At 50.2% G+C, this 19,174-nt stretch overlaps 2 protein-coding genes across 3 annotated transcripts; both read left to right on the forward strand.

The window, feature by feature from the left end:
• Positions 1–252: 252 nt before the first annotated feature.
• Cd79b (CD79b molecule) lies at positions 253–3,400 on the forward strand. Its single transcript, XM_032912921.1, has 6 exons — positions 253–360; positions 1,027–1,077; positions 1,798–2,106; positions 2,291–2,409; positions 2,695–2,736; positions 2,836–3,400. The coding sequence occupies exons 1-6, from the start codon at positions 294–296 to the stop codon at positions 2,932–2,934; spliced, it is 687 nt and encodes a 228-aa protein (XP_032768812.1). The 5' UTR covers positions 253–293; the 3' UTR covers positions 2,935–3,400.
• A 9,493-nt stretch (positions 3,401–12,893) lies between these two features.
• On the forward strand, positions 12,894–14,415 carry LOC116909357 (somatotropin). 2 transcript variants are annotated; one of them, XM_032912904.1, is made up of 5 exons: positions 12,894–12,964; positions 13,150–13,310; positions 13,503–13,619; positions 13,779–13,940; positions 14,114–14,413. In XM_032912904.1, exons 1-5 carry the CDS (start codon positions 12,955–12,957, stop codon positions 14,312–14,314), a joined length of 651 nt encoding a protein of 216 aa, XP_032768795.1. In that variant the 5' UTR covers positions 12,894–12,954; the 3' UTR covers positions 14,315–14,413. The 2 variants fall into 2 exon arrangements, with proteins under 2 accessions (XP_032768795.1, XP_032768796.1); XM_032912905.1 differs by having other exon boundaries at positions 12,895–12,964; positions 13,150–13,265; positions 13,605–13,619; positions 14,114–14,415.
• Positions 14,416–19,174: the final 4,759 nt, after the last annotated feature.

Raw genomic sequence — 19,174 nt, forward strand, 5'->3', positions numbered from 1 at the left:
TGGGCTGCCCTTAGAAGATTCGGGAACACGCCCCTCCCAGGGTTTCTATCAAACACCCAAAGCTGTGTTGCCCAGGCAGGACCACCTTTCAAGTCCTAGCAGACCAGCTGATGAAGCTGCCTTCCCTAGGGTCCCTGGAGAAATGGTGCCTCCCTCCCCTGGGTCTCAATTTGCATGGCAGGAAGGGGCCTAATGGGGAAGAGGTGGAGAGGAGAAAAGTTGCAGCCCGGGCTGACACACAGTTACATGTTTTGCCCCAAACGCTCCTTGGGCTCAGAGACAGAGCAGTGACCATGGCCACACTGGTGCTGTCTCCTGTGCCCTGCCACTGGCTGATGTTCCTGCTGCTGCTCCTCTCAGGTATGGCTTATGTGACAGTCGATAGGCCTGCTGGCGGCTCAGTTCTGAGTCCTAGTTCAGTCTCTTGTTCGCTTGGCCTCTTCCTGTCTTTTGCTTTCTGCTTCTTGTTTGTCTCCCCCTGACTGTCCTGTGCCCGGTTTGTGGGTTTTAATGGTAGGCTCAGGGCCTGAGGTCCTAGCTCTTTCCAGCCTGAAGAGTATCAGGTTAAGCTTGGTACAAGGGGCTAACTAATCTTGTGGGCAGCTATGACTTAGAAGAGCTGGTGGCCAGGAGGAAGGGGAGTCAGTGTGGCTTTTGGCAAAGCCCTGAGGGTACTGCATGGATGAGGCTCCCCCTATATTCTGGAAGATAGTATGTTCCAGGAATAGTCCTCTCTTTGCCTGAAAGACCGGGAGAGTCTTCCTGGCTATGACTTCCTTCTCCATTCCACAGAAGCTACAGGCCAGCCTAATGATAAAGGCAGGAGGGGGCCTGGGTATGGGGTTCCCAGTACCCCTGCCTTACTTCTGCCTCTCCAGTACAGGGAGAGGGAGAGCTAAAGGGGCTTGAAGCGGTAGTCCCGGAAGGAGGAAGTAGCCCTGGGAATGTGGAAGGGGTAAGGGTGGGGCAATCAATTGAGGGTAGAGAGGCCTGACCTAGCCCTGCCCACTTCCTCTCACCCTCCAGGTGAGCCAGTACCAGCAATGACAAAGAGTGACCAGCCACCGATTTTCCAAGGTTAGTTACCTCAGCCACCACTTCTGGGACAAATGTATCGGTTCAACACAGCCCTGTCTAGAGCGTCCATACCGACACCAGCTCAAGGCCTCATTAAAGCTCCATTTCTGAACAGTTGTTGCTCTCATCAGACTACTGTGCTCCAGCCCTGGCCACTGAGGGCCAAAACTAAGCTGAGGCTGGGGAATCAGAGCAGGACAGCTACGGGGAACCCCACAAGGCCACAGGCCTGGGTCTGTGTTCCTGGAAACCCAATAACCTCTCAGGCCAGAACCCTGAGAGGAGTGGGTCCCTGAGAAGGGTAAGGGAGGTGGGCCTCGGGTGAAAGGCTAAGGATCCAACCTTTATCACCCTGGGGACAGTGACCCTGGAGAACTTGGAGTGGGTGTAGGAAAGAGTTAAAGTACCCAACCAGGCCAAAAGGCTGTCCTGCAGATGAGGCCTGGATCTAGCCATTCCGGTGGGCATAAAAGCAATGGGAAGGTTCCAGAATCCTCCTCAAGGCAAGACAAGTGGACAGAGGTTAGATCAGGAAGAGGTGCACACCCGTGGCTTGGTATGCAGCCTCACACAGTTTACTTTCTCATACCTCTGCCTCCTAACCCTGATGCTCCAGACACGTGAGCTAGACTAACCCAGGGCAATGCCTTCCGTGGTGGACTAGGTTGGCACACGGGAAGAGGCTAAGCCTGACTTTGAGCCTTGCACTGATGTCCACAGGAAGCCCTTGTTCCAAGATCTGGCAGCACCCGAGGTTTGCAGCCAAAAAGCGGAGCTCCGTGGTGAAGTTTCACTGCCACACAGACTACTCAGGTGTCATGACCTGGTTCCGGCAGAAAGGGAACCAGAGGCCTCAGGAACTGTTCCCAGAAGACGGACACATTTCGCAGACCCGGAATGGCTCTGTCTACACCCTCACTCTCCAAAACATCCAGTATGAGGATAACGGCATCTACTTCTGCCAGCAGAAGTGCAACAGCACCGAACCTGATGTTACCGATGGCTGTGGCACGGAACTTCTAGTCTTAGGTGTGTGTAAGGTAGACCATTTAGCCATACACGCCCACGCCCCAGCAGAGCCTACCCATGAGGGGAGGTGGCTATGACCCTAGAGCCCCCAGGAGAGCTGCTGGGCAGTAGGTCCCTAGGGTATCCAAAGACCCACCATGTTTAACCTTGAACTCCAGTCTTATACCCTGCCCTACTATCCCAGGATTCAGCACGTTGGACCAACTGAAGCGGCGGAACACGCTGAAAGATGGCATTATCATGATCCAGACCCTCCTCATCATCCTCTTCATCATCGTTCCCATCTTCCTACTACTAGACAAGGTGCCCACTGGAGCTGGGGAGTGGGGGAAGCTCTGGAAGGCTGGGAGGTTGGCACAGGGCAGACAGGACCTGGGCGGGGTCCCCATATTCTCAGACTCTGTAGCTGCTCATCCAGCCCCAAGTCCTGTCCATTGGCTCACTGTTCGTTCATTCATTCCGTCTTGGAGACTCCTTCTTCCTCTCCCCCACCCAGACCCACATCCCTGGCCCATCAGGGGACAGAGATGGAGGACCCTAACCCTCTGAACTGCCTTCTCTCCCCGCCCTACCCCCACTCTCCTGCAGGATGACAGCAAGGCCGGGATGGAAGAGGACCACACCTATGAGGTAAGGGACAGGGTTGCTTAGCAACTGAGCTGCAGCGTCCACCCTTTGTTGTGATGCTTAGGACATGGCCCAGATCTGACCTCCCATTCGTGTTCCTAGGGCTTGAACATTGACCAGACAGCCACCTATGAAGACATAGTGACTCTTCGGACAGGGGAGGTAAAGTGGTCTGTGGGAGAGCACCCAGGCCAGGAGTGAGGGCCACCTTCATCCTGCTCAACTCTTGGGCCTCACTGTTTCCAAACTGCCTGGCTCACAGTCTGTTCCCTGCTTCCTGGATACCCTGGCCAGCATCTGAAGTTGGACCATCAATGTCACCTCTCTTTCTTGCCTCTGGTCCCCAGCTCTTGCTGAAGGGCCCGGGGTAGAAGGACAATAGGGTGGTGGCATGGAGTAAGGAGTTCTCTGGGGGATAGACTTGACCCAAGGCTTCTGGAAATGCTATGCAGTTTCTGTCCCCATGTTTGGGACAGGAAAGCAGAGACTTGTTGGAATCTGCAAATGGACTCAGCACATTGGCTTCCTGAGGAGTCCGGGAAGGACCACGGTTCACAGTGGCACCTAGAAGGGAATGCCAGAATGCCACTTCTCCCTCTCATCCCAGGGATCCCCTAAAGCCTATAGCCCATCCTCCTGTGGAATAAACAGCGTATCTGACACCAGAGACATTTGTGATATCCATCTCTCAGAGCTGGGTGGGTGGGTGTGGTTCTGTAAGCTACAGTGACATTCGAATATGGACCTGTGGGCTTATGAAACTGTGGGAGGGAGTGTCTGCCCTAGTCACCCTACCTTTCCCCCTGGAGGCCCAGTTGGGGCCTGCAGCTACATCCCCAGAAACCCTGCCCTGGAACAGTTGCTGGAGAAAGAGGATTCAACCCATCTTTCAGATGAACAGCAATACCCTCATCCTGCTCTTCATTAAACCATTAAGAGAGAGAGAGAGATTCCTGCTGGGTATGGTGGTACATATCTTTAATCCCAGCACTTGGGAGGCAGAGGTACTTGGATCCCTGAGTTCAAGGCCAGCCTGGTCTACAGAGTGAGCTCCAGGGCAACCAGGGTTATGGAGAGAGAGAAACAGAGACACACAGAGACAGAGAGACATACACAGAGACAGATACACAGAGACACACACAGAGACAGAGAGAGACACACACAGAGACAGAGAGACAACAAGACAGAGAGAGACAGAGAAAAACAGAGAGAAATAGAGAGAGAGAGACAGAGAGATAGGCACACAGAGAGAGGGAGAGAGACGGAGAGAGAGAAAGAGACAGAGAGAGAGAGAGGGAGAGAGAGAGAGAGAGAGAGAGAGAGAGAGAGAGAGAGAGAGAGAGAGAGAGAGGGATTCCTAAACAGGATTTGAATGGTGAATGTTGGGGACTTTTGTTCTGGGTGATCCCAGTAGCACTGGAAAGGAAAACATCCTTACCCATTCCCCACGGACTCTAATGCCTCACAAATTAGGTCTTGAGAGAAACTAGCAGCCCCTTAACCAACTGGGTAGCCCGGGGCAGTTTGCCTATATAAAGCCAAGCCAAGCCTCCCTCCCAACCCCACTCTGGTGCTCTACTTCCTAACGGACCTTGGTGGAACCTGTAACACATCTTTGCCGCCCCTGCTGTGGATTCAGGCAGGTGAATCTCTAGACCCTGGCAGCATGTGAGAAAGACTGAGACTACAGATGTCATTGGCATTCAGGGTGGGACAGGTGGGTAGGGCACACGGATCTGGGGCTTCAGGTCAGAGCTCCTGTCACATGGTGAACCAGGATAGTTGAACTGGGCTCATCGCCCCCACCCCCTGGTCTGGGCTGCCAGAGGGAACCAGCTTGTTTTGCCATCTGCCTTCAGTGAGCTGGAGCCCTTACTTTCCTGCTATTTTGCATACTCAGGCTAATTCTGTCCCCTACCTCCCTCCACTAGGGACCAGGCAGCCAGCCAGGGTGGGGAGTCTTAACTTCTCCCCTAAGTAGGATCTCCTCTGTTTGGGGCCGCCCTGGTTCATGGGAGACCACATTTCAGCAGCAGGGGTTCCCTGAGCCTTGAAATGTCTGTTGACAAATAATCATTCGGACAGGGAGCACCCGGTCAGCTGCTACCACCGCAGGGCAGTAACTTCCTTGGTTTTGATGGAGGAGTCCTCCTTGGGGTGTGTTTCTGTTTCAGGAGGGTTTACGGTTTCACTCTGTCTGTCTTATGGATCCCTGGGCTCCTGGAACTCACGCCACAGGCAATGAAAACCTAGCTGGGCCACGAGAGTGTGAGGCCCCTCTCAGACTTCAGGGTTTTTTTTTTTTTATCTGTAGGCAGGAATCATCAATCCAATCTGGCTGCCAGAAGTCGTGATGACACACGTGCCTATTGATCCCAGCTACTCAGGCTTGACATTCAAGGCTGGCCTTGGCGATATACTGAGAACTGTCTGGAAAACTGAAGGAAGAGAGTTGAGCCAGAGACTGGGTATTTCTCTTGTACAGAAAAGTACAGAACACTTCATGAATTTGTGTGACAAGGCCTCTAACTGAGCTGGAGCCCTTAGGTTAGGCTGGCCCGGCTGGCCATCCAGCCCCAAGCACCTACTATCGGCCTCCCCAGCAGTGGGATTGCAGGCGTGTGCAACTCTGCCAGGGGTTTGTGCGCATGTTCTGGGAACTGAACGAAAAGTCTTCGTATTTATACGGCCAGCGTTTACCAGCTAAGGCATCTTCCCAGCCTATCTGGGATTTCATTGTTCTCATTTTATTGTTGCTGTTTTTTTGTGTTTTTTTTTTTTTTTTTTTTTTTTCGGTGCTGGGGACCGAACCCAGGGCCTTGCACTTGCTAGGCAGGCGCTCTACCACTAAGCTAAATCCCAAACCCCCCCCCTTTTTTTAATGTCACATCAAATAATTAAGTTTGTTTACTTTTTTGACATTCTGTGTCATTCATTCTACCGAATTCTAAAACATGTCAAGTTTGTACAAACCAGGAAATGGAACAGGAACCAAAAGCTATTTCTGAGCACAGCAAATAAACATCGAACACCTCTTTCGTGCTCCCAAATTTTTTGTGGAGTACCCCATCCTCATCTACAGGAAACTGCATAGCCCCAGCTTAACCATGAGAGTAATCTTAGTCCCACCACACACTCAGGGGCTCAGAAAAACTGGCCAACAGTCACAACCAGGTTTTGTGAACCAAAGATCCATTTTGTCTCCTGCTTCTCAGCTGCCTCCCTCGTGGGACTGGGCAGTAATAAAACTGAAGAGGAGGAGGAAGGAAGTGACGGGATAGAACTACCAATGGGACAGAACTCCAGTAGGTGTTTAAAAGAGTTGTGGTTTATAAAGCTCCACTCTTTCCATTTACCACAAAGTAGAAAGCACACTCCCTTGTTAATAGGGCCCGGACCAGCCTCCTTTCTGTAGAATGCAGCTCAGAGGCCCTGGATGGGCACATGCCCCAATGCCCACTGGGGGAATCCAGCCTGGTCCCCCGGGGCCCTGGGTTAAGCACAGAATGGTTCCTCCTCCGCTCTAGCTTGACTTCCGGCCCTCCTCGATGCAGGTGCTGCCTGCACTGAGGCCATCTGACCCCATGGCTTTGGGTGTTTTTCCAACAGAATCAGAGATGAGAGAAAAACAAAGTACCAAAGGCCACCTCTGTTTGGGTGGAAACAGCAAGTAGTTCTCATTGATAGCTACTGTCTAGCGACCTGTGCCACCTGTACGGGGGACAGGGCCTCACAAGGGACCCGGGAACATTGTTTGGACTTGCAGGATTCTGTCTGCTGTTGTTTTTAAGGCCACTTCAGAACTAGAGACTTTCTGGATGCTTCCCAAGCCTTGGAGCTGACCCCACCCCCGACCCACACGATGGCACCCCCCAGTGTCTCATCGCAATGAAAACACCAAGGTGCAACTGGGGGTGCCTTTCCCAACCCAGGAGCCTTTCCTTGGAAACGCAGCTGACGGCATAGAACAAAAATTAACAGGCATTAAATTCTGAGTTCAATCAGAAAGTAGTTTGTTTAAAAACATTTAGACTGATCCTAGTACGGTTGTTTTTTGTTTTTTTGTTTTTTTAAGCTGGTGTGGTGGCTTACCCCAGTTGCCCCGAGCTTGGGAAGCTGAGACAGGAGGATGGACATGTGTGTGTCTGAAGTCAACCTGGGTTGCAGAGTGAATCCTGTCAAAACAAAACGGTAAAAAAAAAAAAGAAAGAAAGAAAGGAAGGAAGGAAGGAAGAGAGAGAGAGAGAGAGAAAGAAAGAAAGAAAGAAAGAAAGAAAGAAAGAAAGAAAGAAAGAAAGAAAGAAAGAGAGAAAGAAAACATCTTTTTTTTAAGTCACCTTTCCTTGGATACTCCCTCCCCACTTGGCAGGATGGAGAAGTCAGACACCATTAGGGTCCAGATTCAGCAAGCATGGGTCTGCTCTATAGACTTGTTATTAATGTGTGCACGCAGCTTTGCCTACTTTTCCAGTTAGCTTTTGTTTTCATGTATTTGTGGCTGTACATTCGTGTACCTGTCCCTTTGACCTAAAAGCAACTATGGAGGTGGAGGTAAGGGGGTTTCTACATTTATCTCAAGTCTGGTTGGATTGTGTATATAGGGAGACCCTGTCTCAGAAAAAGAAAGGAGAAGAAACCACAATAACAGAAAAGAAACGAAAGACTTGACTTTGAGACACGAGGGTTTCCGAGGATTTGCCCTCTGGGTCTCCCTTGGTTCTCCTCCCAAGCATTCATTCCTGTGAGCAGGCGCCCTTTGGTCCTCCGCCCAGTACTACACCAGCTTGCCTGCTCCTTCCATGGGGTGCGTCCTGATTCAATGCTCGCCTTGGGGGATGGACTGCCAGCATTTGTTCAAGGCCTGAGCAAGAATAGTTGCATGCACCTGGATGCAATCCTAGCATTCAGGGACTGGGACAGGAAACAGAGAGTTTGGGTCTAACCTGGGCTACGTAGAGATCTCTGTGTCATTGAGAGAAGTAGCGCGGGGTGGGGAATGAGTAGAAGAAAGGCAGGAATACCACCTCAGAGAGAACAGTGAGGTAATGGGAACAAGCCGATCGCAAGTATCCGAAGGACAAGGTGAGAGCAGGGAGCGGTTACTAAGGGAACCTATTAGGAAAAGCACCCCAACTTATGTACGTACATATGTATGTACGTGTGTGTGTGAGTGTGTGTGTATGTGTGTGAATGTGTGTATATATGTGTGTGTCTCTTTGTGTGTGTGTATGTGCGTGTGTGTGTACGTGTGTGTGAGTGTGTGTGTGTGTACATGTGTGTATGTGTGAGTGTGTGTGTATATGTGTATGTGTGTGTGTGTCTGTGCATGTATGTGTGTGTGTGTGTGAGTGTGTGTGTGTGTCTGTGTGTCTCTCTGTGTGTGTTTGTGTCTGTGTGTGTGGTGTATGTATGTGTGTGTGAGTGTATGTGTGTATATGTGTGAGTGTGTGTGTATGTGTGTGAGTGTGTGTGAGTGTGTCTATGTGTGTGTGAGTGTGTGTGTGTGAGTGTGTCTGTATGTGTCTGTGTGTGTGTGTGAGTGTGTCTGAGTGTATGTGTGTAGATGTGTGAGTGTGTGTGTATGTGTGTGAATGTGTGTGTGTGAGTGTATGTGTGTGTGTCTGTGTGTGTGAGTGTATGTGTGAGTATATGTGTGAGTATGTGTGTGTATGTGTGTATGCGTGTGTCTGTGTGTGTGTCTCTCTGTGTATGTGTGTGTGTGTGTGAGTGTGCATGTAGGTGTGAGTGCACACACACGTGTGGGTATGCAGGTACATATGTGTGTTTGCATATGGAGGCCAGAGAACAACTTTGGATGGTACTACTCCTCAGGGCTTTTCTCAACAAGGTCTCTTTCTGGCCTGGAACTGGCTGAGTCAGTAAAGATGGCTGGCTCCCTACCCCCACAGATCTTCCTGCCTCTGTGTCCTCAGCACCACAGTTATCAGGGTAGTCCACTTACCACCATTTAAAACAAACAAACAAACCCCACGGGATCTGAGGAGTCTAACTGAGGCAAAACGCTTTGCTGACAGAGGTATCTTTTTACCCTAGAACATTTTTTTCAATAGGTCTCTCTCCCTGGGGAGTAACCTCCGGAGTGGAGGCTAATTCGCCTGTCCAGATTGCTCATAGATTATCCCCCAGCATAAACAACCCCCCACCGACACACAAGGGTGCCTGCCCAGCCTTCCATTCAGCCCTCTAAGACCCTCCTTCTTCTGTTGCATTGTGGGGAGAGAGAACTCCAGGGTCCGAGAAGATACAGGAAGTGAAACCACGAGGCACACTGAAACGTGCAGTGCACATACGAAGATTGGTGGTGTGGTCTGCTTCGCTGACCCAGGCTGCATGGGGTTGTTTTTTTTCCTGTGACTTTTCTTAGCGTCTGTGGATGGCCCCATTCAATTCCTTTGCATTTGATTCCTCCTACCTTCAGTGAACATCTGTGTGAGGGCTTGCTGTGCATTGAGGAAGGCCCAACCATGCCTGGCAATGCCATGGTCTTTATTAGAGCAGGCTTCTAAAGGGTTGTACATAGCGGGACAGACTACAGGGTCATCCCTCAGAAACTACAAGACCCAGGTAATCTATCTTGAAGCCTTGGTGTTCTCAGCTCTCAAATGAGATGCACACGCCCTATTGTCCACTACAGTTCCCGCTACGAGGTGGGTCTTCAGAAACTCACCTCTCCTGGAAAGGCCCTTGGGAATCCCCAGATAATGTTCTCTAAATTTTAGAGTCTCAGCCCGGCATGGTGGTGCATGCTTTTTATTCCCAGCACTCAGGAGGTGGAGGCAGATAGATCTCTGGGAGTTCGAGGTCAGCCTGGTCTACAAAGTGAGTCCAGGACAGCCAGGGCTCTGTTACACAGAGAAACCCTGTCTCAAAAACAAAGCAAAACAACTTCAGAGTCTAAAGAGCGAGTGATCAACAGTGCTAAGACTCGAGTACTAGACTGGCTGAGACTGGTGTACTGGCTGGAGACAGGGAGTTTACACCACACTCAGGATGCTGAGGCAGGAGGATCACGAGTTTGTAGCCAGTCTGGGCTACACAGTGAGTTCCAAAGTAGCCTGAGCACGAAAATGTTTGTGCATTTTTATGTAATATGTGTATGTATGTGACAGCAATAACCAACTCTGATCTCCAGAAGAGGTCAAAACAAGAAGTCAGGAGGGCAGGCTTCAAATTCCCAGTGAGGAGTGTGCAAAGCTCCCAGAATTAGAAAAATGAGACCGCTTCCACACATATATATACACACACACTCACACATACACATACACACACACTCACACATACACATACACACATGTACACACACACTCACACACACTCACACACGTACACACACACACACACACAAAGAGACACACACACACACACACACACACACACACACATACACACACAAAGAGACACACACATATACACACACGTACACACACACGTACACACACACATACACACACACAAAGAGACACACACACTCACACACACACGTACCGTCTTCCATAGACTCGAACCTCAAAGTGTAGAAGAGACTGCTTTAGGATCAGGTCTGTGACCTTGCCCGGTAGGCACGGAGAAGCCCAGAGACAGTCAAGTCTGCACACACAAAGGGCTTCCAAACATAGAAGCCCATGGACTCCAAGTTATAAGAGGCATTCTTTGTGTATGTCTGTATCTGTTCATGGATGTGCATAAGTGTGCGCACCTGTGTGTGAATGTGCATGGAAGCCAGACGCCAACAGTTTCTCCAGCCCTGTCCACCCTACCTTACTTTTTTTTTTCTTTTCTTTTTTTCAGAGCTGGGGACCGAAGCCAGGGCCTTGCGCTCGCTAGGCAAGTGCTCTACCGCTGAGCTAAATCCCCAACCCCCCTACCTTACTTTTACTGTTTTGTTTTGAAATTATGTGTAGTGTGTGTGTGTGTGTGTGTGTGTGTGTGTGTGTGTGTGTGTGTGTGCACATGAATGCAGGAAAACATGGAAAACATAGAAGAGAATATTGGATCCCCCTGGAACTATAGTTACAAGCAGTTGTGAGCTGCCCCACGGAGATGCTAGGAACCAAACTTGGGTCTGCTGCACGAGCAGTTGGTGCTCTGAACTTCTGAGCTACTGCTGCTGCCCCTTCTCCTTGTTTTTATTGAAAGGGTCTTTTACTGAACCTGAAACTCAAAGATCCATCTAGAGCAGTTCCAGGCATCTGCTGTCTCTGCCTCTCCAGCACTGGGGTTACAGATATACGTAACCACGCCCTGGCTTACAAAGACTAGATCCAGGCTCTGGTCATTCTTGCTTGTGACGCAAGCTCCTTAAGGACCAAGCCATCGATCCAACTCTAAAAATGGGTATTTCTTAGAGACGACTAGAGAAGTCAGAATGAACTTTTGAAGGCTGGAATCAGAGATGTTGGTCACCGCCTCTCCCCACAGGCCACACAGAAGCCACTAGCTGGCAGCCTCTAAGCCTGAAGTTATCAGAGGTCTCAGTGGTACACCAAGACTGGACAGTTTAAAGCTTAGTTTCTAGTAGGAATGAATTCTGGTTTTGGTCTCTGTCACCAGACATCCTAAAATGGTCCAGACTAGAGAAAAGATCGCCAACCCCCTCTGATCTCACACTTATCCTCAGCTCGCTTCCTGGGCCTAGAGGTTGCAATATTAACATTCTATAAAGACATATCCCCAGGGGTCCTCAAGGTCCCCTGGGCAACTCCTTTCTGGGGTCACTTCAGTTCTGATATGGCAAGAATAGGTGTCAATTTCTCCCTCTCTCAGTGGGACCTTCTTTCTTAGCTCCTGTATCTTCAGTTAACTCCTGGAGCCTTCCACAGACCTAGCGCCTAAGGCCCTCGCGGCCTCCTTAGAGTGCTGGATAAATCAGGGGAAGCTGCTGGGAAATGCTTTGGGGATGTTAAGAGGTTATATCTTTTGGTCCTCCATGGGGAGAGGTATAGAGGCCCCAGAATTTACATCGTAGGCCCCAGGGACATGATTTTTCAAAGTTGGTTGCTGACATCACAACCAAGTACAGCTGCATGGCAGTTCCAATGAGCTGGTTTGGGTCCTATGCTCCACAGACCTAAGGGGTGCCTTAGGGCTCCTGGGAGAGCATTGTACGTGGCCAGTACCCTCTAGTGGTCAGTGTTAGCACTACACCCAGCTGCCCTCCATCAGTTTATGCTGCTATGGGAGGAACAAGTCTTCCTTTTCCCAAGATGTACGTGTGTGTGTGTGTGTGTGTGTGTGTGTGTGTGTTCATTCATTCTCTCTCTCTGTTTCTCTTTCTCTCTCTTTGTTATTTTTATTTTTATTGGTGTGTATGTGTGTGAGTCACATGTATGACCAGAAGAGAGCACCAGATCCCCTAGAACTGTGAGCCACTTGACATGGGTGCTGGGAACCAAACTCAGGTCCTCTGAAAGAACAACAAACTCTCTTATTGCACAAGCCATCTCTAAATCCGGCACATATATTTTTTGTTTTGTTTTTTGAGGTTTAGATTCAAGAGCAGGAGGAGGAAGATGAGGAGGAGGAGGAGCAGGAAGAGGAGCAGGAGCAGGAGCAGGAGCAGGAGCAGGAGGACAGAATAAAGCCAACAAAATGGCCAAGGAGGTGTAAGCACCTGCAGCCAAGCCTGAGTATCTGAGTTCAATCCCCAGGACCCACATGATGAAAAGCTGGACCCAAACCCCAAAAGTTGTCTTCTGGTCCCTACATGTACACACTTGAGGACACGCACGAATGCACGCACGCACTCACAAATTAGAGGAGTAAGACATTCATGGGGAAAATACCTCCTTGGAGAGGCTCTGTTGCCCCTCGTCCCAGTGAACAAACGATAGTACCCTGCCAGAGTATCCTACCCCTGGATTCAAAATACTCTCAAAAGGACACATTGGGTGGTCTCTGTAGCTGAGATCTTGCATAACCATTGCCCATAAACCTGGCAAAGGCGGCGGTGGAAAGGTAAGATCAGGGACGTGACCGCAGGAGAGCAGTGGGGACGCGATGTGTGGGAGGAGCTTCTAAATTATCCATCAGCACAAGCTGTCATGGCCCCAGCCATGAATAAATGTATAGGGAAAAAGGCAGGAGCCTTGGGGTCGAGGAAAACAGGTAGGGTATAAAAAGGGCATGCAAGGGACCAAGTCCAGCATCCTCGAGCCCAGATTCCAAACTGCTCAGGTCCTGTGGACAGATCACTGAGTGGCGATGGCTGCAGGTAAGCATGCGCAGATCCCGCTGGGTGTGGTTTGGACCAAGGAGCCCTGAAGATGGATCTGAGGCTTCTAGTGTGAGGGCATCCCAACTTCCGCCCATGTTGGGAACATTCTGGGTCCCTATGGGGATTGGGAGAGATTGGTCCTTACTCCCAGCCTCCTCCTGCCGTCCTGTCTCTCTCTCTAGACTCTCAGACCCCCTGGCTCCTGACCTTCAGCCTGCTCTGCCTGCTCTGGCCTCCAGAGGCTGGTGCTTTCCCCGCCATGCCCTTGTCCAGTCTGTTTGCCAATGCTGTGCTCCGAGCCCAGCACCTGCACCAGCTGGCTGCTGACACCTACAAAGAGTTCGTAAGTTCCTCGGTGATGGGTGCCTGACTGTGGAAGCAGGAAGGGGCAGATCCCACCCTCGCCCCGAATCCCTACCCCCCAGGAAGTCATAGGAGGAAACTGCCGTTAGATGAGCAGAAACAGAATGGGTCGTCCATAACAGTAATGACAGAGAGTCACAAGCTGGTCCCTCAGTGACTACCCTTCCTCCAGGAGCGTGCCTACATTCCCGAGGGACAGCGCTATTCCATTCAGAATGCCCAGGCTGCGTTCTGCTTCTCAGAGACCATCCCAGCCCCCACGGGCAAGGAGGAGGCCCAGCAGAGAACCGTGAGTAGGCCCAGGCCTTGTCTGTACAGATCCTTTTTTCCGCCCCAAGCAGCCCTAACTGCAGTCCAGGCCAGGGACCAGCTCTTCCCTGAGGCTGAGGTAACCTGGGAGTCCCAGGCAGAGGTCACTAGCCAATGCACAGCCCCTTTTTTCCCTCAGGACATGGAATTGCTTCGCTTCTCGCTGCTGCTCATCCAGTCATGGCTGGGGCCCGTGCAGTTTCTCAGCAGGATCTTTACCAACAGCCTGATGTTTGGCACCTCGGACCGCGTCTATGAGAAACTGAAGGACCTGGAAGAGGGCATCCAGGCTCTGATGCAGGTCAGGATGGACCGGGGTCGCTAGCCTGAGGTTATACTGACCTTTGCCTCTGCTTGGAGCCTAGCTGGGGGGCTCAGGCTTCCTACTCACTTTCCCTTATGAAGCCTCCAGGCCTTTCTCTAAGTTCTGGAGTTGGGGAGGGCACGGCTCTGAGTTCTTCTTTCCCACAACAGGAGCTGGAAGACGGCAGCCCCCGTATTGGGCAGATCCTCAAGCAAACCTATGACAAGTTTGACGCCAACATGCGCAGCGATGACGCTCTGCTCAAAAACTATGGGCTGCTCTCCTGCTTCAAGAAGGACCTGCACAAGGCGGAGACCTACCTGCGGGTCATGAAGTGTCGCCGCTTTGCTGAAAGCAGCTGTGCTTTCTAGGCATACACTGGTGTCTCTGCGGCACTCCCCCGTTACCCCCCTGTACTCGGGCAACTGCCACCCCTACGCTTCGTCCTAATAAAATTAAGATGCATCATATCACTCTGCTAGACATCTTTTTTTTTTTTTTTAAAGGGGTCCGGTTTTTTTCTCAGATTTATTTATTTATTATAAGTACACTGTAGCCGTTGGGGTTTAAATCTCAGCCCGTGCCCAGACAAAGCACACCAAACCAACATGGTTCCACGTGGAGAGGTTTAATGAGAGAAGAAGAGTTTTAGAAGGGAGAAGTAAAGGAGGCCGGCCATGAGCCCGTGGAGGGAAGGGGGTTGGGAGTGAGGGGAGAAAGGACAGGGAAGAGTGCAAGAGAGCAGAGAAGGGCAAGAGAGCAGAGAAGAACAAAGAGAGGAGTAAGAGAGAGCAGGAGGGAGAGGAGGGGGCAAGCAGCCCACTTTATAGTCAGGCACAGCTGGCTGTTGCCAGGCAACTGTGGGGCGGAGCATACCTGGCTGTTGCTAGGTAGCTGTGGGCGTGGAGTTTAGACAGAATCCCAACATGAGTTGTCTTCAGACACACCAGAAGAGGGCATCAGATCCCATTACAGATGGTTGTGAGCCACCATGTGGTTGCTGGGAATTGAACTCAGGACCTCCGGAAGAGCAGTCTGCGCTCCTTACCATTGAGCCATCTCTCCAGCCTGACATCTTTCTATTATGGGATGGAGCAGTTGCGTCAGTGTGCATCCTGGAAGCCAACCTGCGAGAATCCTGTGGGCTGATGGGAGAGCAGCCCTGGCTCTCCCTGGACCAAACAGAATCAACACAGCACTTTCTCCATTACACAGAGAGTCTGTTCTTACCTGACGGTCAAAATTCCAGCTCTCTAGGCATTCAGAAGCCCACAAGGTCATAGGTCAACCCCATAAAGTACTCAAAGGCGTTCCTCCCTCCTCCAGCCAGAATCAGGAAAACCCAGACAGCCCCCTCCCCCCGAGATTAGGAAGAAATGAAGTGGAGACCAAGCACAGAAGGGAAACGAGAAAATGAGAAAAATCATAGATTTGCTGTTGCACTTAAATCATAAAATGGGTTTTCGCTCGTTTGCTCCTATCAACTACCGTTGGGAAATGGAGGCAGTTCATACCTGAGTTTGGAAGCTGGTGACACACACCTGCAATCCCAGCATTTAAGAGGCGGAGGCAAGAGGATTGCTGTGAGTTTGAGGCTAGCCTAGCAGGTCTGACCTCTCAATTAGGGTAAGGGGTGCGGAAGAGAGGTTGTAAGATGAAGACTGCAGTCGTAATTCCAGTGGGTACCAGGTCGGGGCTGAGGGATGGCAGGGTTGGTAAGGTGCTGGGCTAGCAAGCATGAGGATCTGAGTTCAATCTCCAGAATCCACATTAAAAACAACAACAAACCCGAGTATGGAGGCGTGAGATTGTAAGCCCAGCTCTGGGGCAGCGGAAGCAGGCAGATTCCTGCACACTTCGTGAACGCTACACCAGTGAGAGACCCTATCTCAAAAAGTAAGGCTCCTGAGGAATGACATCTGAAGTTGTCCTCTTGTCTGCACAGGCATGCACATCCATGTGCACCGCACACACAGGAACACACGCGTGCACGCACGCACGCACGCATTCACATGCACATGCACACACAGGAACACAGGAACACATGCACACACACATCCAAATAGGTATCAGGTAGAGAAAGCTCGTTGGGTGGGGATAAATCACCATTGTCCCGAAGCTTCCTTGTGAGGGAGTGATATGACAGGGAAAGGTGCGGACCTGTGTAACCAGGAGAACTGAGGGCCTTGCTAAATGGGGATTCCTCTGACCTTGTCACCAGTTACCACAAAGGAATAGGTCTGTAAAACCCTCTGAGTTGGGGACATCCAGACATATATGTGATATTTAGTTTAAGATTGAGCATGGGAAGCGAATATCTATGGAGAAGATTTTAAATGACCTAAGCAGGACCTTTCTGCTCTGGAAGGTGAGTCTGCCGTGATCCTCAGTCCTTCCAGTCACAGTGGTTCTGTCATTGACAAGGGTTTTTTGTTTCTGTTTTGTTCATTTGTTTGTTCAATTGCCGCTCAAATTGGTGACTTTGATCTTGTTGCTGTCAAACTTGTGTTGCAACTGGATTCAGATTCAGAACCATGGGGCCAGAACTGTACCTTGGCCTTCTCCGAGACGAAAGACCCAAGACAACTCATTCAAGTAAAGTATTCTGAATGGGTGCATGGCGGTTAGTGGCTACAGAATGGGGTGAGGTCAGTCAGTGGATACAGAATAACAGTTACGAAATATTCTGATTGAATGGGGTGCAGTCAGTGAGTGGATACAGAATAACAGTTATAAAATATTTTGATTGAGAGGGGTGAGGTCAGCAGTGGATACAGAATAACAGTTATGAAATATTCTGATTGAATGGGGTGGGGTCAGTCAGTGGATACAGAATAACAGTTATGAAAGGTGCAAAGCATTTTGGAGATGGATGATGGCAAGCCAGTCAAGGACCATGTGGGACAGAGGTGGGTGAGCTTGGGGGTTTTAATCTATGTTTCCCATTAAGCATCGTGTCTTTCCCCTAGTCTCTTACACGTAGATCGTCTTCTCATAGCCTCCTATTCTGATCCTTGGGATCGGCTTGGGCAAGCACACCAGAAAAACCAGGATGAGGGGCTGAAGGGATGGCTCAGAGGTTAAGAGCACTGGCTGTTCTTCCAGGGCACCTGAGTTCCACTGTCGACACCCACGTTGAGTAGCTCCCAACCACCTGTAGCTCCAGCTGCAGGGGATCCAATACCCTCTTCTGGCCTCCATGTTTGCCTGCACACATGTGGCAGACACACAGACACCCATACGTCCACATAAATAAAAATCGTTAATCTTAAATAACAACAACTGGGATAGTACAAAAACCAGATGACTAGTGGCCCAGATCTTACACAAGAAATATAAAAAGATTGTATTCATGGCCAGCATGTGACCAGACCTCAGCCCACACTGGTGACCTGATAGAAAGCTGGGCTCTTTGCTTCGAGACAGCCTGAGGGGTCCTGGTCCTGTCCCCTTGAGTAAAGGCTTCCTTCAGAGCATTGCTACATGCCCACACCCTGTGGCATGTTCGTTTCTACAGTCACTAAAAAGTTCCCTTGACTGACAGTTGCAGTGTGGACATGCTCGACACATAACAGTGAAGATGTAAGTTTTATGTTCTGTATTTTTTTGTCACAATTTGGGGCGGGTGGAGGCGGGAGACAGACAGTCTTGGTAAGCATCCCAGGCTGGTGTCAGACTCAAAATCTCTGTGCTTCATTCAGCCTTCCAAGTTCTGGAACATAAGCACGTGCTACCACACCTGGTACAACAAACTTCGTTTCCTAAATAAGGTCAAGTCAGATGGACCAGGCTGGCCTTGAACTTGTAATCCCCCTGCCTCATCCTTTTAAGCACTTAAAGACATGTACTTGGGAGGTGGAGGCAGGTGAATCTCTTGAGTTTGAGTCCAGCCTGGTCTATGGAGGAGTTTCAGGGCTACACAGAGAAACCCTGTCTTTAAAAATGAGATGGGGTCTGGCTCACTTGTTAAGAGCACTGACTGCTCTTCCAGAGGTCCTGAGTTCAAATCCCAGCAACCCCATGGTGGCTCACAACCATCTGTAATGGGATCTGATGCCCTCTTCTGGCGTGTCTGAAGACAGCTACAGTGTGCTCACATACATAAAGTAAAAATAAATATTTAAAAGTGAGAGAGATGGGGTTGGGGATTTAGCTCAGTGGTAGAGTGCTTGCCTAGCAAGCGCAAGGCCCTAGGTTCGGTCCCCAGCTCCGAAAAAAAGAAAAGAAAAAAAAAGTGAGAGATATGCAGCACTACACATAGGTCAAAAAAAATGTAAGCCGTGTTTTTCTGGGGAAAAGTCTTCCTCAAGGGTAAGATAGACAGGGCATCTCAAGTTCTCCTTGATTCCTATGGCCATTCTTGGGTCATTTGACCATATTTCCCCCTTAGAGGTGCTGTTGCAAACGTTTTGGTCAACCAAGTTGTTCCCAGCAATGTTGGCAAGGTCTTTGTTTTCCTGGAGCGAAGCCACATGCTGTTTGTTTTAGGGCAACTCTGCTGTCGCACCAGCCTCGTGTTGCTAAGCAACTGCCCCTTTCCCTGGGTCACCTGGCACCTATTCCATTTCCCTGTCAGACATTTCCACCAGGTGCTTTTCTAGTCCTTGTGACAGAAGTAACTCATCTAAGGGTCAACTTAAGGCAAAAGAAGTTGAATCCGGGTCACAGCTCCAATGTCTGTCATGACAAGGGCAGGTGTTAAAAGCTGGGCTGTCCACAATTCGAGGTGACATCTTTCACATCTTGGTGGAGCAGGAGGTAGAGTTTGGCAGACTAAGCCCAGGATGGTACATCTCCAAGGCCCGCCCTTGGCGACCTGCCTACCAACGAGCCCCCAACCCAAAGGTTCCATGGCCCTCCTAAAACAGTGTCAGCAGCTGAGGACCAAGCATTCAAACACAGTTTGTAGGGGAAATTCACATTCAAAGCATAGCATCTCTTAACTAGAGGTCCTGCCACTGAGGTCAGAGTATCTGACCCTTGTCTGTCTTGGGAGTGGAAGTCTCAGGCTTTTTGACCAGTAGGAGCAGCGGTGCTTAGAGGTGATTCTGAAGTCAAGATGACTGGAAAACTTGCCGAACCATTATTCTGGGGTGTAGGATAGTGAGTTTGAGGCTAGCCTGGGCTACTTAGGAAGAATTTTTTCACATATGCACACACACACACTTTTAAAACATGGTAAGTGCCAGGTTAAGGAGAGTGATTAATGGCCTTTTGAATTGTACGAGCAT

Source organism: Rattus rattus, chromosome 9, assembly GCF_011064425.1.
Source record: "Rattus rattus isolate New Zealand chromosome 9, Rrattus_CSIRO_v1, whole genome shotgun sequence".
Taxonomy (NCBI): Eukaryota; Metazoa; Chordata; class Mammalia; order Rodentia; family Muridae; genus Rattus; species Rattus rattus.

What these genes read in the sequence shown, in the direction of transcription:
- LOC116909357 (XM_032912904.1), top strand. An exon ending in CTGACACCTACAAAGAGTTC is followed by an intron (nt 13,311 to 13,502) that starts GTAAGTTCCTCG and finishes CCCTTCCTCCAG; the next exon opens with GAGCGTGCCTACATTCCCGA. An exon ending in AGGAGGCCCAGCAGAGAACC is followed by an intron (nt 13,620 to 13,778) that starts GTGAGTAGGCCC and finishes TTTTTCCCTCAG; the next exon opens with GACATGGAATTGCTTCGCTT.
- Cd79b (XM_032912921.1), top strand. Translation starts at nt 294, where the DNA reads ATGGCCACACTGGTGCTGTCTCCTGTGCCCTGCCACTGGCTGATGTTC. An exon ending in CCTGCTGCTGCTCCTCTCAG is followed by an intron (nt 361 to 1,026) that starts GTATGGCTTATG and finishes CTCACCCTCCAG; the next exon opens with GTGAGCCAGTACCAGCAATG. An exon ending in CACGGAACTTCTAGTCTTAG is followed by an intron (nt 2,107 to 2,290) that starts GTGTGTGTAAGG and finishes CTACTATCCCAG; the next exon opens with GATTCAGCACGTTGGACCAA.